Raw genomic sequence first — 26,650 nt, forward strand, 5'->3', positions numbered from 1 at the left:
ATCCATTTAGTACTCTGCTGAAGTTTATCTACAAGCAGCTGATGCAGGCAGGTTGCAAGTAGCTCAATGAAATGATTTGCAGCAGCTTCTTATTAAACAGGCAGGTTGCAAGCAGCTCATGCAGACAGCTTACAAGCAGCTAAAGAAAAGCCTCGCAGCTGCTTCCTGAAAAGCCTCGCAGTTGCTTCCTTTCTTCTATAAATAGAGGAGTTTTCAGTTCATTATGTACATAAATTTGAAGTTTGAATAATATATCAGTTTCTCCCTATACTTGTCTTTACTTTACAGTCTTTATTTAATAACACGTTATCAGCACGAGACTCTGTCATCTCGAGAAAATACTTTGAAAGTATCAGAGGTACGAACTTTCTTTTTCTAAATAATGTCAAATCTTTCTAAACATGAGTTTGTAGCCCTGGATATATTAGGAAAAAGCTACATGTCTTGGGTGCTCGAGTTTTTTTTTTTACATTTTATTTCTTTGATGGAGTATATTTTTTAAGATTTAGTTAATGTTTTTCTTAGCATATTTTTTTTTAGCTTAATCATGAATAAGTAATAAAAGTTAACGTAAAAAGAATGATACGTATAGTATATTTACTAGTTTAATTCACTCATTGAGTGCTAATAAACTTTTTGCTAAGTTACTATTCTTAAATGTGCATAATCATATGAAAATCTTGAATTTTAAACTCATGATGCCAAAGTTTAAGGCTACTCTGATTCTTAAAATAATATTATTTATATGTAAAAATAGCACGGACTAGCCAGTTTTTGGACTGGTATTTTAAAAATAGCCAGCATTTGTAAAATTATTAAAAAATAGCCACTATTTTACTGCAACACGGACCGGTCCAGCATAATATACCGAAGATTGATGCACATGTGTATGAACTTCCAGCATATTATGCTAGAACTCCAACACACGGAAAGTTTAAGCATAATATACTGGAGATTGGAGCACTTGTGTATGAACTTCCAGCATATTATGCTGGATCAGTATATTATACTGGAACTCCAGTATATTATGCTGGAATATTTTTCGGATTTTGAACAGTGTTTTCGTTCAGATTTATTATTACATGAAAAGTGGCTAAATTTTGATTACTTTTAAAAATGTGACTATTTTTTAATTACCACTTATAAATCTGGCAATTTTTGAATTTCTCTCGTAAATATCTTATAAATACTCATTTTTAGTAACTAGCCTAAGAAAGAAAATATAAAATGAAACAAAAATGCATTATATGGCCCAAAGGCGAACAAGTAACGCTCAACTGGCCAAAAAAGCATTTCATGGCCCGTGAAAGTGAAGTGTATTAAACACTTACATGATCATTAATAATATATGTGCTATTTTTATACAACATGTAGATCATATGTGATTTTATCAAGATCTCTCACTTTTTAAAAAGACGATCCTAATAATAAATAATAAGCGACTAGCCAAAAATTACTTGGGCAATCATAAAGAATACATGGGCAATTTCTTGACAACACATAGGCGATCATAAATAATACACTGACGATTTCTAGGTAACACATAGCGATTTATAAGTTCGCCAAGATCTCCCATTTTATAAAAACGATCCTGGTAATAACTAATAAGTGTTCTACCGTAGATCACTTAGGCAATCGTAAATAATACATATGTCATTTTAGGTAACACATAGGCGATCTATGATTTTAACAAGATCTTCCACTTTATAAAAAATAATCCTGATAATAAATAATAAGTGATCAACTGGGGGTCACTTAAGCGATCATGAATAATACATGGACGATTTTTGGGTAACACATAGTCGATCTATGATTTCTCCAAGATCTACCACTTTATAATATCCTAATAATAACTAATAAGCGATCAATCAGAGATCACTTAGGGATCATAAGTAATACGTGGACGATTTCTAGATAACACATAGGCAATCTATAATTTTACCAGGATCTCCCACTTTATAAAAAAAATCATCCTAGTAATAGCTAATAAGCGACCAACAAAGATGATTTCTAGATAACATATAGGCTATCTATGATTTTACCATTATAAAAAAGGATCGTACTAATAACTAATAAGCAATCAATTGAAGATCGCTTAGGCGATCAACTATAATACATATGCGATTTTTAGGTAACACATAAGCAATCTATGATTACACCAGGATCTCTCACTTTATAAAAACATAATCCGGATAAGAACATATAAGCGATCAATCAGAGATCACTTAGACGATCATATAATGCATGAGCGATTTCTAGGTAACACATAGGCGACCTATGATTTCACTTGAATCTCCCATTTTATATAAAAACGATCATAGTATAACTAATAAGCGATCAATGGAAATTCATTTAGATGATCATAAATAATATATGGTCCATTTCAAGATAACACATAGGCGATCCATGATTTTGCCAAGATCTCTCGTGTTATGATCTTCTACATCTCATATATTCCCGTTATGTCATCTGGCTTATGTTCTTTATGTTGCATTCAGACTCTACGAAATTAGGTCGATACTTCCAGAATCACTCTAAGTTACAACTATGAATATCCAAGTATATACATTTATATGTAGCAAGTTCATGATAAGAAAACTACACATTATATGTTACACAAATACTAACTTTATCATTAAGTGATACAATATCAAGAATACCTTATATGTTAGACAATGAGACTGATGTCAACTAGCAGTTCCCCTATTATAAGCCTCATGTTCTACAATCTCATTGCTGCTTCTGCTGCCAAGTTTAACTGCAAGTTCTTCAACTGCTACTTTGACAACATCACTTCGAACACCAATGTCAGTCGCGTATCTGCTCATACAATACATTCCTGCTGTTACTGTGGCAATACCAACAGGACTAGGAATTAGGAACTTCAGAGGTGAGGAAAGAAGCGCGGCTAAAGGAGCGCCAACGACAGAAGAAGCTTGTCCGCTACTTCCAACACCGAGTCTATCAACTGTCACAAGACCTGTTTTGCAATACAGCGCGAAGTCCTCGCAATTGTTTTGGAACACATCATAGTTCCCGAATCCATTTTGAAGAAGATACATTGCTCGGTGTATGACCATCTCTGGAGGATCTGATACTGCAGTAGTGCAAGTGCCTCCTCGCACTTTAGTAAGGAAAACGGATGGGCTTACTCCATACTCAAAGATGTAGAGTGAACCATTGCGGAGAAAGCAATCCAAACAAGAAAGAACGACGCCACTATTAGGTAGCTTAAATCCACAGTCAGGAAAAGTTGGACATGAAGAAGAAAGATCTGATATTTCCTCGGCAACATCAGAAGAGGCAGAGGCCTCGACGCGGTTAAAATGTACCACTTTGCTTCCACCAACAAAAATACCTATGAATACAACCAGATTTCTCAAAAGACTTTAGAGTTGAAAAAATAATTGTACTAGTTTTCAGGAAGAAAATTTGACCTCACTATTCAACAGTAATTCAAGTAGCACGATAAGTTAAATCATATAAACAACATGGACTTGTATATCTTAGAAACTTGTAGCTGACCACAGGAATTTTTTTTTTTTCTTTTTTCCTTTTTTTGTGAAGATTCGGGCGAGGGGGGAATGTCCACTTTCGAGATCAACAACAACAACAAGCCCGGTGGAGTTTCACAAGTAGGGTCTGGGGAGGGTAGTGTGTAGGGATTGTTTCTGATAGACAAGAAAATATAATAAAAGAACGTATGAGATTAAAAATTTCCAAGCACTAGATTCATGGTATTGTTTATAAAGATATGGTTCAATCTAAGCACATAATAACACCATGGATTTTCTACTGAGATTAAAAGGTAGGCTATTCTAATTGATTAAAGAAGTTCTGAGTTCTGAATCCTAATGCGTTTATTTCTACTGATTTCAGTATTAATTGAATCCAAAATCACACACAAGGTGTTGACTCAAGCCATTATACACATATGAACCACCATATACTACTCATTTCTCAATGACAAAAATTATCATTCTGATTGCAGGTAAACTCTACCCAATTTGAGGGCCAAAATGAACAATGGAAGCATAAAAGGGTCGCCCGGTGCACAAAGCATCCTGCCTTTACGCAGTGTCCGGGGAAGGGCCACATCCCAGGGTGTGTGTGAGGTAGGTAACCTACCCTGATACAAGCATCAGTGGCTGATTCCACAGCTCGAACCCCGCATGCTAAGGTGGTGTGAGGTAAGCAACTTACCCTGATGCAAGCATTAGTGACTGATTCCACGGCTCGAACCCCGCACGCCAAGAGGTGTGAGGTAGGCAGCCTACCTGATGCAAGCATCAATGGCTGATTACACTGCCCACATGCCAAGGGTAGGCAGCTTACCCTGATGTTTGATGCAAACATCAATGCCTCTCGAATAAGTCCATCAAACCCAAGTAAAACATTAAAAAAAGGAAATCAAAGATTAAAGCAGCAGCCTAATGTGAATTTTACCATGGTGGGAATAAGCAAAAACAGCTCTATAAGTGTAAATATGATCTCCTGCTTTGATCTCATTCCTCTCCACTCTGTTTGTCAACAACCCCATCTTCTCTACTCAACTTCTCTGTCCTTGAAAACAATGTACTTTTTTGCAAAAATGTCACAATCTTTTAGAACTCCTACATAGACCCACTAGTGCAAACTTTTGGTCAATCATGCAAATGGACAAATTTCACCGTCTCTTAATCCCCATATAGATAACAAAATAGACACAATGTGTCCGAAGATCAGTGGTTCACCGAACGATCTGCTCACCAACCGTTACCAAAGGAAAACGATGGATACATTATATTATCTGACAATGAGGGAATCTGCATGTTTGGTCATTTTTCTTTTTCAGCTTTAGCTATTCTATGTCTGTAACTTCAGCTTGTTTGGATGGTTGTTATGTTTCGTTTCGTAATGTATCGTACTGTATCGTTTTGATGTATATAATGTTTGGATAGATTGTATTGTTTGCCGTCGTATCATGAACTTATGCACTTGCAATATTATAAAGAAAAACTAAGGTATGAGGTAATATTATTATACAAAAAGGTAGGGTAAAAGATAAAATATGATTTTTTTTAATAATAAAAAGAGCAAAATGAGAGGAAAAAATAAAATAAGAAAATGATGCGACCACACCAAATTCGTCGTTTCATAACAACAGATTTAACGATACGATACAATAAAATTTAAGTACCAATCAAAACAAACATTGTATTTAAAGTAACAATACGGTACAATACAACATGTAACAATCCTCCAAACAAGCCGTAAGACACAAAACTTATTTTTTTCATCATATTAATCTAATTGAATTTACCCGCTATGTTAGTAATGTCACAATACTATTTTTTGTCACATTGAATAACTTAATATTACCTATCTTAACAATAAAGTCAAAAAAAAAGAGTCACAATATAAATATATTTTTATGTGTCATAATAAGTAAATTTCAGTTATATTAATATGACAAAAAATAATTTTACAACTCAAGAATTCATACTCTAGTGATAGAAAATGAGATAAGGTGTGTCAAAGATTGTAGTTTCGTTGGTGAGCTTATAAAACCAAAAGAGGAACTAGATCGTTTGTGGTGAACGAGCAAAACCACAAGTGCTGTAATCAACTTGCACTGTGAAGCTAATAAGAAAACCTTGTTACCAAAGGGACTAGACGTAAATATCATATCGGTGCGCGAGCCAGTATAAAAATCTTTATATCTCTTTGTTATATATTTTACTTAGTGGGCGTTTGGACATAAGAATTGTAAGATTTCCAAAAAATTCAAGTGAAAATGATATTTGAAAATTAGAGTAGTGTTTGGACATGAATATAATTTTGTGTTGTTTTTGAATTTTAATTAGTGACCTAAGTGAAAATTTTGAAAAATAATATTTTGGAGTTTTTTAAATTTTCGAAAAATTCCAAAATTCATCTTAAAAGTGGAAGTTGAAAATTTTATGGCCAAATAATGATTTCGAAAAAAGTAAAAAAATTTCGAAAAAAAAATTAAAAAAATTGTCATGGCCAAACGGGCTCTTAAACTTGTCAAAAAAAATTCATTTAAACGTTTGAACTAAGACTGACATATTGAACACCTAAGCTCAAACTGTAGTATACCAATTAGATTTTTTTTTTCTGGCCCTCACACGCTCAAGTTTGATGTTTTACACGCATAGTGCCGTGTTATCCATGTGTGTTTAATAGATACAATTGAGCTTGAGTTCAAGTGTTTAATAGGAACAACACTTAGTTTAAGCGTCTAAATGAAAAAAAGGGATCTGCTTATGTATTTGGCCAAAATCAACCGCAGGTTCATCATTAAAAAGAACTCACTGTCAACTTAGAAGAGGATCATTATCCTTTCACACATTAATAACCAAAAAGCAGTTTCTGTAGCAATATGTATAATAAGAGAATGACACATTATACGCTAATCAAATACGCAACTTTCATCCTAAATGTACAATATCAAGAACATTTTGTATGTAATTAGAGTACTGATGTCATCTACCAGTTCCCGAATTAGAAGCCTCACATTCTACAATCGATCTCTCATTTCTGCAACCAAAGCCAAGCTTCGCTGCAAGTTCTTCAACTGCTACTTTGACAACATCTTTTCGAACACCAAAATCAGTTTTATATCTGTTCATAAAATACATCCCTGTTGTTACTGTGGCCACACCAACAGGAGGAATTAGCAACTTCAGAGGGGAGGAAAGAAGTGCAGCTAAAGGAGCGCTAACGATAGAAGAAGTTTGTCCACTACTTCCAACGCCGAGTCTATCAACTGTTAGAAGTCCTGTTTTGCAGTACAATGCAAAGTCTTCACAATTGTTTTTGAACACAATATAGTTCCCAAATCCCTTCTGAAGTAGATACATTGCGCGGTGTAGGACTGTTTCTGGAGGGTCGGACACTGCAGTAGAGCAAGTTCCCCCTCTTACTTTGGCAAGAAAAACAGGTGAACTAACTCCATATTCGAATCTGTGGAGTGAATCGTTGCGAAGAAAGCAATCCAGACAAGAAAGAACGACGCCACTGTTAGGTAGCTTAAATCCACAGTCAGGAAAAGTTGGACATGACGAAGAAATGTCTGATGTTTCCTCAGCCGCAGCATCAGAAGAGGCAGAGGCAGAGGCCGAGGCCTCGACACAGTTAAAATGGACCACTTTGCTTCCACCAACAAAAATACCTATGAATTCCATATTTTCAGAAGATATAAGACAGAGGAGTCATACATAGGTTTTATTGTACCACCAAGAAAGATAGAAAAGTACGCGGTTGAGCAACATTAATAACAACAAACTTAGTGGAATCTCACAAGTGGGGTCTGGGGAGGATAGTGTGTACGTAGACCTTACCCCTGCATGGGAAGGTAGAGTGGCCGTTTCCAATAGATTCATGCTGTGGTAGAGCAAGCAACAGTACTTAATTAAAATCATAGCTTAAGGCTGCATTTATAAGATGAAGTGGACTCTCGTATGGTTAATCATGTTACTTTGATCAGCTAGATTTCAGTGTCTAATTAATGATGTAGTACAAAACCTATACAAACTGAATGCCAGTGAAAGTAATGAATTCATATCGCCGATCTCAACTTGTTTGGGACTGACGCAAGTTGTTGTTGTACACATATGAACCTCCATACATAAAAAGTCGGCTACTCAGGGCTCAAACACTAGAATTTTCATGCTGATTTCAATAACTATATCAAAATTCCCATGCAAGACATCAATTTAAGCCAGATATACGTATGAACCTCTATAGATACAAGTGAGCTACTTATTGCTCAATTATGAAAATTTGTCATCCTGATGTAGGTAACTTCTACTAAATTCAATATTGTTTGAATATAAAATTACACACAAGCTGTTGATTCAAGCCATTATACACATATGCAGTGTTTGCTCCGACTCTTCAAAAATGCCGCAGTGCGTGTCAGATCATCCAAAAGTAATGTATTTTTGGAGTATCCGACACTAGCGCGCAGCATTTTTGGAGAGTCCAAGGCTCCAAGCGACATAACTCATATGAACCTCCATATGTATAAATTAAGCGACTCACTTCCTCAAAACTATCGTGTATAGACTTTAAGGGCATGGTGGTCTAACCATCAAGGTGAAGTCAGGATCTAAAAGATCGAATGGAATAATATATAAACAAGTAAATCCCTGATGCAGGTAAAATGTTGCCAATTTGAGGGCCAAAAAATCCAAATAAAACAATGAAAGATATCAGGAGCGCCTATTCTATGAGAAAAGACAAATCTTGACTGTCAAAACCAAATGAAACATTAAAAATCAAGATTACAGCAGTAGCCTATTATGAATTTTACCATGGTTGGTGTAAGCAAAGGCAGTTCTGTAAGTGTAAATATGGTCTCCCGGTTTGATTTCACTCCTCTCAACTATGTTTGTCAACAACCCCATCTTCTCTGCTCAACTGTTCTATTCCAGAAGACAATGTACTTAGTAAAAAGTCATTAGTATCTTTTATAATTCCACTGCTTATGTTGATTAATAATATATGCAAATGGACACATTTCATCGTCTCTTAATACTAACAAAATATATACGTGTCCGAAACTGATGGTTTAACGAACAATTTGCTCAACAACTATTGGACAGCCCGGTGCACAAAGCATTCCGCATTCACGGAGGGTTCGAGAAAGGGCCACACCCCCAAGAGGTACGGTGTAGACAACTTACCCTAATGCAAGCATTATTGGCTGCTTCCACGGCTCGAACCCAAGACCTATAGGTCACGTGAAAACAACTTTACTGTTGCTCCAAGACTCACCTTCTAATGAAAAAGATGGATACATTTAAACTAATGATTGCTCAACAACTGTTACCAATGGAAAACGATAGATATATTTATACTAATGAAATCCATGACATGAATATGAGTCTGTAGGTTTGGTCTTTTTATGTTTAAGCTTTAGCTATATATTCTATGTCTGTGATTACATGGATCCAAGCTACTAGTAGCATTAAACTTTTCAGAGGTTTTTATATACCTAAGTCATTCATGACCTAAGGAAAAGGGAAGTAGGTAGCCTTCTGACCTTGACAAATTCAATCTTATTGCTCCATTTAGCAAAGCAGTATTATAAATGTAAAATGAGAGGATTAAAAGCGATCATATTCGGTAAAAGGTGCAAATAGCACACATTAAGAATAAAATAAAAGAAAGATTCTTGAGATGGTTTAGTCATGTCTTGCGTCGATCTTCAGATGTACTGGCATGTAAGTGAAATCATGGCCAATGAAGGTGCTAAAATATAATTAAATTCCGAGGTTCCTAGTCCGAGATATGGAATTTTGATGAAAAATTAAAAGTTTAAGTTCAAATAGTGACCGGATGTCAAATTATGTGCAAACGATCACGGAATAGAATTTTGATGATTTCAACAGTTCCGTATGGTGATTTTGGACTTAGGAGCATGATCGAAATTTTATTTGGAAGTCCATAGTGGAATTAGGCTTGAAATGCCAAAAGTTGAATTTTTGGGAAGTTTGACCGGGGGTTGACTTTTTGATATCGAGGTCGGAATTCGATTCTGGAAATTGAAATAGGTCTGTTATATTATTTATGACTTGTGTGCAAAATTTGAAGTCATTCCGAATTGATTTGATGTGTTTTGGCACAAGATATAGAATTTGAAAGTTCAAAGTTCATAGATTTTGATTTGAGGTGTGATTCGTCGTTATGATGTTGTTTGATGTGGTTTGAAGCCTCGACTAAGTTCGTATTGTATTTTGGGACATATTGAAATAATTGGTTAAGGTTCCGAGGGTCTCGGGTGGATTTCGGAAGGTAATCGGAATGGATTTCGGACAAAGAGGGTTGCTGTTGCAGAAATTTCGCCAGATATTTCTGGTACCTGGAGCCGAGTTTAGAATCTTATATCTCGCAATTCATAAGGAATCGAAAGAATTTTAAAACACGAAAGTTGTAGTCGTTTGATTCTAGTTTCCAGAAAGTTAAACCATTCATTATTTGGATATTTGTACAGAAAGTTATGATGGATTGAATGAAGGCTGGTAGAGCCGTTTCGCCGGAAATTTCTGATGCGTGGAACCGATTTTGGAACCTTATATCTCGCAATTCATAAGGAATCGGAAATTTTTCAAATCATGAAAGTTGTAGTAGTTTGATTCTAATTTTCAGAAAGTTAAACCATTCATCATTTAGACATTTGTACATAAAATTATGAACGATTGAAGGAAGACTGGTACAAGCAAGTTCTGGTGGACTTTTAGTGACGGAAAATGAACTTTTAGTAACGGATGAGCAGAAACTTAAAGACCAAAAATGGTCATTTCCTTCATTTCGTTTTGAATTTTTGGACGATTTTCACGGGAAAACATTGGGGTAAGTGTTCCTTATCCTATATTGATTATATTTCATGATTCCATACTCATTTACGTCATGAATCCATAAATTTATGGAAGAAAAATCAAGATTTTTGCAAAATCATCCAAAAATAAAAATTTAGATTTGGAGACTGAGTTGTTATCGGAATTTGGTAAAATTGGTATGGGTGGACTCATAATTGAATGGGTTGTCGGATTTTATAAGTTTCGCCGGATTCTGAGATGTGGTCCCCACGGGCAAATTTTGAGCTAATTTCGGATTTCATTGAAAAATGTAATATTTTCTTGTGAAATTGATTACTATAATTTTTGTTGACTGTATCGAATTAATTATGGCTAGATACGAGTCGATCGGAGTCGGAAAATCAAGGAAAAAGCATAATACTTGGTTAAATTGGAGCAAGTCGAGGTAAGTGACTTGTCTAACTTTGTGTGGGAGAAATTTCCTCTAGGATTGATAATTATAATGTGTGAAAAGTCGTGTACATGAGGTGACGAGTGTGTACACAGGCTAAATATGAAAGATTATGTTTTAAATTGTGTAGATCACTGTTGCGCATTAATTAAATTATTTTATTTTGTTATATTCTTCATTATTGATTTAATGTTTATATTTTAAATTTGCTTGACCTTTTTCCTGCTAATTGTTTTATCTGTTTAGTTGGAACTTGGTTTCTTTTATTCTGTGCATTATTTGAAGGTTGATTTTTTTTAAATTAAATATTATTAATATGAAGTATTTGACATTTTAAAACTTGATATTGAAGCAACGTATTAAAGATTTTAAAATATTATTTTCCTGAATTATTTACTTATGAATATTTTTGTAAGATTTTTGTACTCATTGTGATGGAGCAGTGAGCTATTTACTGTAAAAAAATATTATTGTTGAATTATGTTGACATGAGCCGTGAGCTCTTTATTGTGGAAAAATATTATTGTTGAATTATTCTGACATGAGCCGTGAGCTCTTTATTGTGGAAAAATATTATTGTTGAATTATTTTGACATGAGCCGTGAGCTCTTTATTGTAAAAAAATATTGTTGTTGAATTATTTTGACAAGTTAATATTTTGAGCACCTGAGGTGCAAATTGTGATATATTGTGATATTGATACGCATGCGGTGGTATAAGGTCTGGGTATTAAAACACATGCGGTGAGATAAGGGTGGCTTGATACGCGTGGATAGTAGGGGGAACTACTAGAAGTCATGCGGTGTGATAATGATGACTAAAACACGGGATGCTATTTCGGGAAAAATATTTTCTTTAAAATAAATTGTGAAGGCTCCCGCGGTGAGATAAGGAAATGAGATATTGTGAATTTATTTATGATTTGGGACTACGAGGCGGTACCTCTGGAGTGCCCTTGTTGATATTGATTTATGGCCGCAGTTGCCTTTGATTATTGTTGTGATTTTCTTAAAGTTAAAAAGAATTCTGTTTTATTTTCACGAGGTATTTATTTGCCATTATTTGATGTAATTAAATGTGACATACTACTTGATTCATTTCCATTGTCATTTTATCTTATAATATTATTTAAATATTTTACCATGACATTATTTATTCTCCAGTAGGGCCTGACCTGACCTCGTCACTACTCTACCAAGGTTAGGCTTGGCACTTACTGGTACAGCTATGGTGTGCTCATACTACTCTTCTGCACATCTTTTTGTGGAAACAAAACAGAATAACAAAAGGGTTACCCCAAAGAAGAATCGAAGAGTATGTTAAGAAATGGGTCAGCTCAACAGTGTTGAGTCAGCATAACAAAAGAAGAAATTGGCTTTGGGAGAGATAATTCTCCATCGGTGTTTGTGGCAAGCCTATTAAGAGGGAAGACCAGCCAATGCAACACCGCCCACTTGGCTGAGTTCTTAGAAACCCTTTTGAAAGAGTTTGTTTCCCGGACTCTCCATAATGCGTGGCGCATAGGGTGTGAACGGTTGCGTCAGGTCACCATGACTGTGTCATAATATGCCATCAGGTTCAATAAGTTAGTCCGTCATGTTCCTCCTTTGCTTCCTACGACCAGAGAGCGAGTCCACAGACTCATTAAAGGACCCAATTATAATCGTAAAAGTTTATACGACTTGGGAGCTATAGGCTAATACTTCATTTCTGCTAGTAGTAGAAATTGCCAAGATATTAGAATGTGTTCGGGGTGAGGAAAAAGAAAACTAAGGAGACTAAGACGTCTCGAGATTCTGGGGGATTCAATGGATTCTACTCTGCAAGTATAAATCATTATGGCGGGGACTCGGGCAGTCGGCTAGCCCAGTCGACACACCGAATTATTTGATGTGCTCCAGTAAGTTCGTTTAATGCACCACCGACATGAGTTTCCTACAATGGTTATTCTAGTTATCTGGCACAAAATCAATATGACCAGCCAAACCCGCAAAGGGGTTGTTATGAATACGGTGATACTAGGCACATTATGAGAAAATTGTCCCAAACTTGGGAGAGAATTATTTCATCAAAGAACTCAGGCTACGTGCCCCATTGCAGTTGCTATACCACCCACACGACCAGTTAGGGGTGGAGGACATACGGGTAGAAGGCATCCTAGAGGTGGAGACCCAGCCGTTGATATATTTGTTTTATGGTATGGCGAAGGTCGCTACATCAGTTGGTGTCGTTACAGGTATGACCTTGATATAATATAAAGTAATAATTTCCTTAACTTGATTCGGTTCTGAGTATCGAGACGAGTCCTCCTATTGTGCTCCACTTATGAGTGAGTTTCATAATTCTATAATCTACTTATGTGTTTACTCCTGTTGGGAGATTCCATGGAGATAACTACGCCTATCATTCTATGTTGGTCACTAATAAGATCTGTGAGGCTAAATGTGGCTTTCTGTTACTCATTTCGGTAAGTTTTGATGTAAATTCCGAATAATTAATTGCAAATTGTGAATTATATGCCTTACCGATGTGGGGTTCATTATGTGTTGTGATTTGGTGTAACCGAAATTGTTTAAAAGGAGAAAATGGAAATTTTCAATTGGCACGACGTGCATATTACTTGTGATTCAGAACTGAGGACGAGATCCTCACATTTTTATATAAATTGATATGTTTAAACCGGGCTACGAGCTGCGGTAAAAGTTATATAAGGACGAGATCCTTGTGAGGAAAAATTCTTGTGTTTAAGTTCTCCCTTGTGAAATTAAATTTGTACTATAGTACTAATAGGGAGTCATGCCTGTTAGGCTTATTTGAAAATTCTTATATGAAATTCTCTGTGCATAGTTGTCAAATTCGTGTTGTAATTATTAATTTTTAACCTACGAGGTAGGTGCCCGCCCAGGTGGCGTTAAATGTGACTCGTTAATTCAGGTAAATAATTATGAGGTCTTCATGCCTCGCATCTAGTTATCAGTATTGTGAAGGTTTGCAACGATATTTTTGTTAACATGAGGTTAAATGACGATTCTGTAATTGATTATGAACAACTATTAAGACCAAATTGACCCAAGAGGGTGCCCCATTTACAGGGTCAGACGAGTGTGAGTTGAGCTTTCAGAAGCTCAAGATCACTTTAACTCTGACACAAGCGTTGGTATTACTTACATGTTCAAGGTCTTATACTGTGTATTGTGACACGTCGCGTATTGGTCTCAGCGTGGTATTGATGCAAGACGGTAGGGTGATTGCCTACGCGTCCAGATAGTTAAAGGTACATGAGAAGAATTTTTCGGTCCACGGCCTTGAGTTAGCAGCTATTGTTCGTGCCTTGAAGATTTTGGCAGCATTATTTTTACGGTTTCCATTGTGAGGCCTACACCGATCACCGGAGTCTATAACATCTGTTTAAACAGAATGATCTTAATTGCGGCAACGAAGATGGTTGGAGTTGCTTAAAGATTATGATATCACCATTCTCTATCATCCTGGAAAGGCCAATGTAGTGGCCGATGCCTTGAGTCGTAAGGCGGAGAGTTTGGGCAGCTTAGCATATTTACCGGTAGCAGAGAGGCCTTTGGCCTTGGATGTTCAGGCCTTGGCCAACCAGTTTGTCAGATTGGATATTTTCGAGCTGAGTTGAGTTTTGGCTTGTGTGGTTTCTCAGTTTTCTCTTTATGATCGTATCAGGGAGCGTCAGTATGATGTCCCCCATTTGCTTATCCTTAAGGATAAAGTTCAACACGGTGATGCCAAGGAAGTCGCAATTGGAGATGACGGCGTTTTACGGATGCAGGGCAGGCTATGTGTGCCTAATGTAGATGGTTTGCTTGAATTAATTCTCCAGGAGGCTCACAGTTCGCGGTACTCCATACATCCGGGTGCTACGAAGATGTAGCAGGACTTGAGGCAACATTACTGGTGGAGGACGATGAAGAAAGACATAGTGGAGTATGTAGCTCGGTGTCTAAATTGTCAACAGGTTAAATATGAGCATCAGCGACCGAGTGGATTGCTTCAGAAGTTAGAGATTCCAGAATGGAAATGGGAGAGGATCACTATGGATTTCGTTATTAGGCTCCCACAGACTCAGAGGAAGTTCAATGCAACTTGGGTGATTGTGGATAGATTGACCAAGTCAGCTCATTGCAATCCTGTGATGACTACCTACTCTTCCGAGCAGTTGGCTCGAATCTATATTCGCGAGATTGTTAGATTTCACGGCGTACCGGTATCTATCATCTCTGATCGGGGTACGCAGTTTACATCACGGTTCCGGAGGGCAGTACAACGTGAGTTGGGTACTTGGGTAGAGTTTAGTACAACATTTCACCCTTAGACAGACGGGCAGTCCGAACGCACTATTCAGATACTAGAGGATATGCTTTGTGCGTGTGTGATAGATTTTGGTGGTGCTTGGGATCAGTTCTTACCACTTGCGAAGTTTGCTTACAACAAAAGTTACCAGTCAAACATTCAGATGGCTCCGTATGAGGCCTTGTATTGTAGGCGGTGCTGGTCCCCAATGGGTTGGTTCGAACCGGGCGAGGCTAGACTATTGGGTACAGACTTGGTTCAGGATGCCTTGAAAAAGGTTAAGTTGATTCAGGATCGACTTTGTACAGCCCAATCTAGACAGAAGAGTTATGCGGATCGAAAGGTTCATGATGTTGCATTCATGGTTGGTGAGCGAGTATTGCTCCAGGTTTCGCCTATGAAGGGTGTGATGAGGTTCGGGAAGAAGGGCAAGTTGAGCCCTAGGTATATTGGGCCTTTTGAGATTCTTGAGAGAGTTGGATGGGTGGTTTACAGACTTGCATTAACACCTAGTCTCTCTGCAGTTCATCCGGTATTCCATGTTTCTATGCTATGGGAATATCACGGCGATCCATCTCATATGTTAGACTTCAGTTCAGTTCAGTTGGACAAGAATCTATCTTATGTTGAGGAACCAGTGGCTATTTTGGATAGGCATGTTCGAAAGCTGAGGCCAAAGAACATTGCTTCCGTGAAGGTTCAGTAGAGGGGTTATCCGGTCGAAGAGGCGACTTGGGAGATCGAGCATGATATGCGCAGCTGTTATCCACACTTATTCACCAGCTCAAGTACTTTTTCGAACTCCGTCCGAGGACGAACGTTTGTTTTAGAGATGGAGAATGTGATGACCCAAAATGTCATCTTTAAATTTATAATTAATTTTGTGTTCTAAGACCTCAAAATGCACTATTTATCATTCCTCGACTTGCGTGCGCAGTCTGTAAAATTTTCCGTAAAGTTTTCATGTGAAAATGGGTTAAAATGTGAATTAGAGCTTTAGAACCCAACTAAGTTAACTTTGGTCAACATTTTGAGTAAACAGATTTGGATCAGTGTTTTGATAGTTCCGATAGGTCCGTATCGTGATTTGGGACTTAGGCGTATGCTCGGAATCAAATTCCGAGGTCCCTAGCCCGTGATATGGAATTTTGATGAAAAATTAAAAGTTTAAGTTCAAATAGTGACCGGATGTCAAATTACGTACAAACGACCCCGGAATAGAATTTTGATGATTCCAATAGTTTCGTATGGTGATTTTGGACTTATGAGCGTGATCGGAATTTTATTTGGAAGTCCGTAGTGGAATTAGGCTTGAAATGCCAAAAGTTGAATTTTTGGGAAGTTTGACCGGGGGTTGACTTTTTGATATCGAGGTCGGAATCCGATTTTGGAAATTAAAATAGGTCTGTTATGTCATTTATGACTTGGGTGCAAAATTTGAAGTCATTCCGAATTAATTTGATGTGTTTCGGCACAAGATATAAAATTTGAAAGTTCAAAGTTCATAGATTTTGATTTGAGGTGTGATTCGTCGTTTAGATGTTGTTTGATGTGGTTTGAAGTCTCGACTAAGTTCGTATTGTATTTTGGGACATGTTGGAATAATTGGTTAAGGTCCCGAGGGTCTCGGGTGGATTTCGGAAGGTAAACAGAATGGATTTCGGACAAAGAGGGTTGTTGGAAATTTCTGTTGCAGAAATTTCGCGTGGAGCCGATTTTGGAAACTTATATCTCGCGATTCATAAGGAATCAAAAAACTTTTAAAACATGAAAGTTGTAGTCGTTTGATTCTAGTTTTTATAAAGTTAAGCCATTCATTATTTGAACATTTGTATATAAAGTTATGCTAGATTGAATGAAAGCTGGTAGAGTAGTTTTGCCAGACATTTCTGATGCGTGGAGCCGATTTTGGAAGCTTATATCACGCAATTCATAAGGAATCGAAAAAGTTTCAAAACATGAAAGTTGTAGTAGTTTGATTCTAATTTCAAGTAAGTTAAACCATTCATCATTTGGACATTTATACATAAAGTTATGATTGATTGAAGGAAGGCTGGTATAAGCAAGTTCCGGTGGACTTTTAGTGACGGAAAATGAACTTTTAGTGACGGATGGGTAGAAAGTTAAGGACCAAAAATGGTCATTTTCTTCATTTCGTTTTGGATTTTTGGAGCACGGTTCTTGTGCGATTTATTGACGATTTTCACGGGAAAACATTGGGGTAAGTGTTCCTTATCCTATATTGATTATATTTCATGATTCCATACTCATTTACATCATGAATCCGTGAATTTATGGAAGAAAAATCAAGATTTTTGCAATATCTTCCAAAAATAAAAATTTAAGATTTGGAGACCGAGTTGTTATCGGAATTTGGTAAAATTGGTATGGGTGGACTCGTAATTGAATGGGTTGTCAGATTTTGTAAGTTTCGCTGGATTCCGAGATGTGGTCCCCACGGGCAAATTTTGAGATAATTTCGAATTTTATTAAAAATATAATATTTTCTTATGAAATTGATTACTATAATTTTTGTTGACTGTATCGAATTAATTATGACTAGATACGAGTCGATCGGAGTCGGAAAATCGAGGAAAAAGCATAATACTTGGTTAAATTGGAGCAAGTCGAGGTAAGTGACTTGTCTAACCTTGTGTGGGAAAAATTTTCCCTAGGATTGATAATTGTAATGTGTGAAAAGTCGTGTACACGAGGTGACGAGTGTGTACACGGGCTAAATGTGAAAGATTATGTTTTAAATTGTATAGATCACTGTTGCACATTAATTAAATTATTTTATTTTGTTATATTCTTCATTATTGATTTAATATTTATATTTTAAATTTGCTTGACCTTTTTCCTGCTAATTGTTTTATCTGTTTAGTTGGAACTTGGTTTCTTTTATTCTGTGCATTATTTGAAGGTTGATTTTCTTTAAATTAAATATTATTAATATGAAGTATTTGACATTTTTAAACTTGATATTGAAGCAACGTATTAAAGATTTTGAAATATTATTTTCCTGAATTATTTACTCTTGAATATTTTTGTAAGATTTTCGTACTCATTGTGATGGAGCAGTGAGCTATTTACTGTGAAAAAATATTATTGTTGAATTATGTTGACATAAGCCGTGAGCTCTTTATTGTAAAAAAATATTATTGTTGAATTATTCTGACATGAGCCGTGAGCTCTTTATTGTGGAAAAATATTATTATTGAATTATTTTTTACATGAGCCGTAAGCTCTTTATTGTAAAAAAATATTGTTGTTGAATTATTTTGGCAAGTTAATATTTTGAGCACCTGAGGTGCAAATTGTGATAAATTGTGATATTGATACGCATGCGGTGGTATAAGGTCTGGGTATTGAAACGCATGCGGTGAGATAAGGGTGGCTTGATACGCGTGGCTAGTAGGGGGAACTACTAGAAGTCATGCGGTGTGATAAGGATGACTAAAACGTGGGATGCTATTTTCGAAAAAATATTTTCTTTAAAATAAATTGTGAAGGCTCCCGCGGTGAGATAAGAAAATGAGATATTGTGAATTTGTTTATGATTTGGGACTACGAGGTGGTACCTCGGGAGTTCCCTTGTTGATATTGATTTATGGCCGCAGTTGCCTTTGATTATTGTTGTGATTTTCTTAAAGTTGAAAAGAATTCTGTTTTGTTTCCACGAGGTATTTATTTGCCATTATTTGATGTAATTAAATGTGACATATTACTTGATTCATTTCCATTGTCATTTTATCTTATAATATTGTTTAAACATTTTACCATGCCATTATTTATTCTCCAGTAGGGCCTGACCTGACCTCGTCACTACTTTACCGAGGTTAGGCTTGGCACTTACTGAGTACCGCTGTAGTGTGCTCATACTACGCTTCTGCACATCCTTTTGTGCAGATCCAGGTACATTTTATCAAACCACGCATTAGTAAACTAGTTGTACGAGAGACTTCGAGGTATATCTGCAGCGTCCGCAGACTCAGGAGTCCCCTTCTATCTTACTATGTTATCTTCCTTATTTGCTTTAGACTCGGATGTATAGAGACATAGAGAATAAATTCTTAGAAGCTTGTGACTTATTTCTACCGGATTTTGGGAGTTGAAATTGTTTGAATTGTAGTTTATTTATTTCAGATATTTATTATTATTCTGCATTGATAGGCTTACCTAGTCTTAGAGACTAGGTGCCATCACGACATCCTACGGAGGGAATTTGGGGTCGTGACACTCATATCATTATTGACCTTCCTTATTTCGCCTGTTTTAGCAACTCGATGGGTACAACCTAGGGTTAAAGTCTTGGACCAGTGGGTCAGGAAAATCTTGGACGTCACTACGCCTGAAACCCGCACGTGGAAAGAACTGGCCCTTAAATACGGGTGGAAGGCCAAAAATCATGGTTACTTAGACTCGTCTCATATCTGCATTTTGTGTGAGGAAATTAATTAATCCTTTCTCTCTTTGCTGAATTCAACTCTACCCCACGACTCGATTGTCGTCCCTGAGGAGAACGTTTTGGTCAATCTTACTGATGCGGCGAGGCTGCTGCAGAAGGCTTTTTCACCGATAGGCGTCTCCGAGACTGCTTCTGGTGTGAGTGCTTCTTCTCGGATTCCCCGACCGGAGAACAAGCAACTAAAGATAAGGCGTTCCTCCGCGACCAGGGGAAAGAATACGAGGGCGAAAAATGCTACCCCCGAGTCATCTCCAAAAGTCGTGGTGATTAGCCCTCCGCCCGAGCCGGCCAATGATATCGTGATGATTGGCGATGATGGAAAAGCCAGCGAGGAAAGGGCTTTTCTACACAGAAGACGACGACCTTCCTCAACTCAACAGACTGCTCAATCTGTTGAGTTAGTTACACAAACCGAGTGAAAGTACGGGGGGGGGGGAGGGGGGTGAATTGTAACTGATTTAAAAATCTTAATTGACTATGTAGGAATTTAGTCAACTAGACTTTACATAGTGATTGATCGCAGTAGAAATAAACTGATGAGATAGAAAGGTAAAGAAGACACAACAATTTTTATACTGGTTTAGTACCGGTGTGGTACCTACGTCCAGTTCCCTTGGGTCACAAGGTTTCTCTTAGATCTTTTAGTAAGTGTTTACAACAGTGACAATTTTAGTACGTTCACCACTAACGATATACAAAAACAATGATTCTTTTTAGTATTGACACAACTCTCATTTTTTTTTCTAACTCATACTATCTTTTGTGACACTTGTAGACTTAAGAATACGGTGTTTGTACTAATAACTAGAAAGGCGTAGAAATATATGATGTAGTTGCGTGCGTTTGGATGTTCTTCTACTTCTTCCTTTATAGCTCGATGAGTCTTCTGTTTCCTTATCTTCTGGGATTATATGACAATAATTATTGTAGATCTTTCCTTCCGAGGCATAGACATCTAAGAGTGAGACCTAATGGTAGCCTCATGAATCTAGCTTGAAAGGGTATCTAGATTTATCCTTAATCATGATGAATTACTTCCTCCATTTCTCCTTGATTTGAACTTCCGCAGATTGTTCTAGATTTGATCTATAGCCATGATTAGCTTTCTTCTCGTTCTTGCGCTCTTGAGGATCTTTGACAGGGCTGACTGGTTGACTTTCCTTCTTTGTTCTTTGATTGATTGATTCATTTTTCATGTAAAGCAAAGTTCAAAATATATAGCCGTTGAGAATGATCTTCTTTCCTTTCATCATTGTCGTTGCTTTCCAGATCTGCACACAATGAGATGCCATTAGTCAAGGATTCTTTAGATTATTGATCATTATTAAAATTCTAAACTTAACAATCTCCCCCTTTTTGATGATGACAATAATCTAAAAAGAGTTCGACTAATTTATGGGTACTTCCCTTTTACGAGTGTACTCCCCCTATCTTGGAGCTCTTCCTTGTTTGTTTCTCCCCTTGTCTTTGTACTCTTTTTCTTCTCCCCTTTGACATCAATCAAAAAAGAGCAAGAAGAACAATAGCTAATAATAGTACTAGTGAAGTAGGCAAAAATTATATACAGCTAGCAGTTATACTGAGCATAGTCGACTGACATGCTCATCCAGACACAACCAAAAGAAACAGTTTTAACAATTACCACATAAAACAAAAAATAAAAAGACACCTAATTCCTTCCAAGGAAATACTTCAAGGTGTTGATCACTTTGGTATTGAAACTGTCATAGGAGGCATCAATATCTTTGGTGGCTTTGGTTAGCTTCTCAGTTACATCCTGCATAGCCCTGATTCCTTGCTTCCTTGTGGCTTGGAGAGTGATCCTTAGCCTAGCCACATCTGCTTCAGTTTCCTTGGTTACTGCTCTGATCTTGTCCACCTGTTCCTGCATAGAGGTTAGTAATTCCTTGATACCTGCAATGTTTTACTGCATTAGCAGCAGCTGATCTGAGGAAGAGGATTTGTTGGCTTCAGATTTAATCCCTCCAGTGCTCTGATGAGGGATGGACTCAAGTGCTTTGTCTTTCTTAAGCCATGTTCCCTCAATTAAGGTATATCCCATCATGGCAAAAGCAGTCTTGTCATATGTCCTTGAGATGGTTTTAAGAGCATATAGGGACATATCCACTTTCATAACTTTTAATATGTGAGAGATTAGTAAATCATAGGGCAAACTGTTCGCAGAAGATGAGACATCCCTGATGCTTTCAAGCATGTACTGACGTACCCAGGCAAACCAATTGATGGCCTTCCCATTTACCAAACAGTACAAAACAAACACATCTCTGAGATACAGAGTCATAAGAGAACCAGTACGGGGTAGCAAAGTGGTAGCGATAATGTGGGCTAGTACGCGGTGTTCAAATTTCAAACTTTTTGGACCAATATCAGGGGGGTTTTCTGACAACATACTTTTGGCTTCCTCAAACGACACTTCAAAATTATCTAGCTTGGAGTGTTGCACAAAAAAACTATACTCATCAAACTTTGTTGCAAAGATTTTCTCAAACTAATAAGAGTCAAGAATAATACGAATTCCTAAAATCATGGATTCTGGATCATCTTTATAATTCACAAATAGATTTACATAAAACATACGCACAGGTTCTTCATAGACAGTAATACCAACAGTAGCAAGTAGAGAGACAAGTTTCTAAGTTTTGAACACCGAGATAACATCAGAGTGAGAGTTTTGTATAGATTTTAAACTTACAGTGCGGCCAAAAGTAATCGACTTTACTTTGAAAGCAACAAACCTAGCCTTCTCTTTAGGGCCATAGAAGTTCATTTTGTCTTCAGGGCCAAACTCTACACTTTCAGTTTTCCCTCTTTTCTAAGAAGATTGTTTAGGGATGGGCTCCATTGGATGTTTTCCTGCCCTCTTTTCGGTCAATAGATGGTCTGTGCTTTCAGAGGATTCTACATCAACAAGATCATCTTTGGTTTTCTTGAAGCGATGGCTTCTTCTGGGTATAGAGGAGGAAGGAGGGGGTTTGGTTTTGGCCATGAGTAATGAACAGAGAGATAGAGATAGAGTTTCTTTGAGAGAATGGGAGATATGATAGAGGGGGAAGGGGTTAAGAAAGGGTTTGAGTGGAAGCCTCGATTCTTAGAGAGACGTGTGAAGGGCAACTAAAAGGTTTCCTTCTGCAAGCCCGCCGTCAGTTCACAATTAATACATGCACAGACTAATCAAGTACTAAAAAATATTTTGGCAAAAATTATGAAGAATATATATGGACATAAACTAAACTTAGACAATTATAGAAAACACTAAGTACAGTTATACGGCAATTGTACAAATACCAATTTTGTTACGATGGAAACATAATCTTTCTTCAAGCAGTAGTTTTGTAAAAATATTCGCTAACTGATTTTCAGTATTGACAAATTCTAACACAATATCACTTTTAGCAACATGATCACGTATAAAATGATGCTTAATATCAATATGCTTAGCCCTAGAATGATGCACATAATTTTTTGATAGACAAATAGCACTAGTATTATAACACATAATAGGAAAGCAGTTAAGGTGTAAATCATAATCTAATAGTTGATGCATAATCCATAGGACTTGGGTGCAGCAGTTTCTTACTGCCAAATATTTCGGTTCAGTAGTAGATAGGGCTACACAACTTTGTTTCTTGTTGTGCCAGGATATAAGAGGTTTTCTAAGTAATTGGCACATTCCACTTATACTTTTATGTCAATTTTATCTCCTGCAAAAGTTGCATCTGAAAAACCTTTGAGATTAAAGACATCTAAGCTTTCGTACCATAATCCATAGTCGACTGTCCCTATCAAATATATGATAATACGTTTAACAACAGTCAAGTAGGATTCTTTAGGAGCAGACTGATATCTTGTACATTTGCAAATGTTGAACATAATATCTGGTTGACTAGCTGTAAGATAGAGTAGAGAACCAATCATACCTCGATACATTATTTCATCGACACTCTTACCATCTTTATCTTCATCCAAGGTAGTTGACGAACTCATAGGCGTTCCTATGGACTTTGCATTGGACATGCCAAATTGTTTGATGAGCTCTTTTGTATATTTTGTTTGACTAATGAAAATCCCTTTATGTACTTGCTTGATTTGAATCCCAAGGAAGAAAGTTAATTCCCCCCATCATACTCATTTCAAATTCCCCTTTCATGATGTTTGAAAAGTCCTTGCATAAAACAGGGTTAGTGCTGCCAAAAATAATATCATCTACGTAGATTTGTACAATTAAATTACCTTGAGATGATCGTTTGATAAAAAAAGTAGTATCAATATTACCTCTGTCAAACCCATGTTCGACTAAGAATGAGCTCAACCTTTCATACCAAGCTCTAGGAGCTGTCTTTAGACCGTACAATGCTTTGGACAATTTGTAGACATGATTTGGAAAGGATTCATTGATAAATCCTGGAGGTTGCTTAACAAATACTTCCTCAGAGATGAACCCATTTAAGAAAGCACTTTTCACATCCATCTGAAATAGTCTAAAATATTTGTGAGCAGTATAGGCTAATAGAATGCGATGTCATGCCCCGACCTGGGAGCGAGACTGGCACCCGGTGCCTTAACTAACCTGGTGTACCAAATTACGATTAAGGGACTCTGAACATATAATGTCATAATTTGGCCATGGGGCCACCTTGCAAGACAATTTGCGAAGCAAAATATAAAACTGAATGAAAACTAGCGCTGACTAAACATCAATATAAAGTTGGGCCGACAAGGCCATCATAACTACTACAACTGACAAACCACCAAAATATACATACCAGGCCTACAAGCCCAACATAGTGCACTAACTGACAGGATATGTCTAAAAGCCTCTATTGATGGATATATTGTGATCGGAACAGGGCCCCGACCTACCCATAACATATATACATACATACAAAAGATGTACACAAAAACCTAGACCCGATAACTCCGAAGGACGTGGAGCTTACCGATCAGGCTGAACTCTGGAAACACCTACTGAGGAGGTCTACCCGTCTGTCTATCTAAACCTGCACGCATGAAATGCAGCGTCCCCAAAAAAGGGACGTCAGTACGAAATAATGTACCGAGTATGTAAGGCAATAAAATAACTGAAAGCTGAAACTGAACTGATAATATGATAACTGAAATTAACTGGGAGTCAAAGATGGTCTGGAGATATACTTACCTGCTGATACTGACTCAACTCTCTCAATATATTAAGTAAAATAAATGTCCGGCCCTATAAGGCTCGGTACGTGTAAATGCTCGGCCGTAGTAGGCTCGCTCATAGGCGCTCGGCCATACTGGGCTCTGTATCTCGGCCATCCTAGGCTCGCTCATAGGCGCTCGGCCACAGTAGGCTCGGTATATATAACTTACCATCTGATCAGAGGTTGCCCAATAGGGGCCTGCCCACCGATTATAGCTCGATGGTGGTGAAAATAGTGTAATACTGTATATATATAGACCCTCTGCTCTCTTGATTGGAAGAAGACAATACTAAATTGAATATAGAGTCTCGATAATGAATAATACTGTAACTTATGAGACTAGAATAATGTGAATAAATTCATGAATATGAACTTCTCTTTATGTCTCATTATTAACACACGTAGCTATGAGATCATGCCAAAATGAAGGAAGGGCTTAGCCTTAACATACCTTATCACACTCTTTCCAATCACCAAGTTGAACTCGCCTATTCTCACCTTAATCTACAACAACGATAATAATATTATCATTAAGTTATGAAACGTATAACTATCGCACAACGAACGACATGCTTATTTTGTATTAAAACGGACAACCTCTCCTCTATAATCCTTACTTCCTCCAAATTCAAGATAACACCAACAACACCAAAAATAACAATAACAACATATATACATTATTTTCCAAACTTATGTACGCCACACAATACTACAAAACAGCCCAACACACCCCAATCTCTTCATACACAAAACAACCACCGTAGTAGTGTCAACAACCCCGAAAATATTATGATGAACGACCAGCCCAACATCTTGTATTTATGTGGTGTTTATCCACACCCTTCCTCCTCCAAAACTCCACAAAATAGTAGTAAATCACGTAGCCCAACAGCAACACCAAACAGTCTACAAAACAATCCATAAAATAGTCCGCTACAAGTGAATAACTCAAACTCACGGCTTCTGATCACCGTCCCGTGAGTTCTTACAAATATAGAACAACTTACCATGCATCTAAAACTATAAAGAATTGATGAAAGAGAGCAGTAAACTTACCTTATTTGTGGAATAACTCAGCTCCTATCTTGGTTCTTCAAACTCTGGGCTTTACCTCCAATTAGAACTTGAAAGGGAGAGAAAATCAATTGGGGTTTGTGGGAAATTTTTGGGAGGCTTTTTGCAGAGATTAAGTCTGGTTATTTTGCCCTATTATCATCCTAATATATGAAGGGGATAGGCCTTTCAAAAGGCCTCTATGAACGACCCGAAATGGCCCAATTTTGGACGACCTGAATTAGCCCAGTTTTGGATTCTCGTTTAAGCAAGTAGGTGACAGTCTGCGCAGTCTCGCAAAAATTCTCATATCTCTCTACTCTTATATCGTATTGACAAACAGTTTAATGCGTTGTAAAATAGACTCATAGATATTTAAATTTATGGGTGGAACACCCCATAACGCTAAGATATTGGGAGAAAATCACAGTTACATTTGACCCAAAGTTTCAGTAAAACGTATGAACGTAACTTGTGATGACTTTCATCGACTTTTGTTCCACCACTCGCTTGACTTCAAAATATAATACACGACTATCATACGAATAACATAACCTCATTATTATGTTAAACACCCTGGTCTCACCCCAAAAGTACATGCTATAACATTCCCAACTTGTCGGCTTTCGACGAAACATTATTTACTTCAATTCCTTTAGCTTTTGAACCTTCCAACCCTATTTTTACTTGTTGTTCATGATCTTCAATATTTGTAACTTCCAAGGTAACATGATTAACTTGCTTTATATATTTTCAAAGATGATCTCATTTTTTATTTTTTGGGTCCTACATTAGTTTGCTCACGACGCAGTTTTATGTACGAAAATATAGG

General features: G+C 37.0%; 2 protein-coding genes across 3 annotated transcripts; both read right to left on the reverse strand.

Annotated features, from left to right (window-relative positions):
- Positions 1-2,471: 2,471 nt before the first annotated feature.
- Positions 2,472-4,725, reverse strand: LOC107779680 (protein LEAD-SENSITIVE 1-like). Its single transcript, XM_016600148.2, has 2 exons — positions 4,447-4,725; positions 2,472-3,358 (listed from the first exon to the last, which is right to left on the reverse strand). The coding sequence occupies exons 1-2, from the start codon at positions 4,538-4,540 to the stop codon at positions 2,688-2,690; spliced, it is 765 nt and encodes a 254-aa protein (XP_016455634.1). The 5' UTR covers positions 4,541-4,725; the 3' UTR covers positions 2,472-2,687.
- Positions 4,726-6,314: 1,589 nt separating this feature from the next.
- On the reverse strand, positions 6,315-8,850 carry LOC107779678 (protein LEAD-SENSITIVE 1-like). 2 transcript variants are annotated; one of them, XM_016600147.2, is made up of 3 exons: positions 8,321-8,850; positions 7,347-7,389; positions 6,315-7,177 (listed from the first exon to the last, which is right to left on the reverse strand). In XM_016600147.2, the coding sequence occupies exons 1-3, from the start codon at positions 8,321-8,323 to the stop codon at positions 6,489-6,491; spliced, it is 735 nt and encodes a 244-aa protein (XP_016455633.1). In that variant the 5' UTR covers positions 8,324-8,850; the 3' UTR covers positions 6,315-6,488. The 2 variants fall into 2 exon arrangements, with proteins under 2 accessions (XP_016455633.1, XP_016455632.1); XM_016600146.2 differs by lacking the exon at positions 7,347-7,389 and having other exon boundaries at positions 8,321-8,844.
- Positions 8,851-26,650: the final 17,800 nt, after the last annotated feature.

This window comes from Nicotiana tabacum, chromosome 13 (genome assembly GCF_000715075.1).
Source record: "Nicotiana tabacum cultivar K326 chromosome 13, ASM71507v2, whole genome shotgun sequence".
Taxonomy (NCBI): domain Eukaryota; kingdom Viridiplantae; phylum Streptophyta; class Magnoliopsida; order Solanales; family Solanaceae; genus Nicotiana; species Nicotiana tabacum.

Bases quoted from the DNA above. Each gene is read 5' to 3' on its own strand.
- LOC107779680 (XM_016600148.2), bottom strand. From the start codon at position 4,540: ATGGGGTTGTTGACAAACAGAGTGGAGAGGAATGAGATCAAAGCAGGA. The intron at 3,359-4,446 runs GTAAAATTCACA...TTGTATTCATAG, and splicing joins TTTTGCTTATTCCCACCATG to GTATTTTTGTTGGTGGAAGC.
- LOC107779678 (XM_016600146.2), bottom strand. From the start codon at position 8,414: ATGGGGTTGTTGACAAACATAGTTGAGAGGAGTGAAATCAAACCGGGA. The intron at 7,178-8,320 runs GTAAAATTCATA...TGGAATTCATAG, and splicing joins CTTTGCTTACACCAACCATG to GTATTTTTGTTGGTGGAAGC.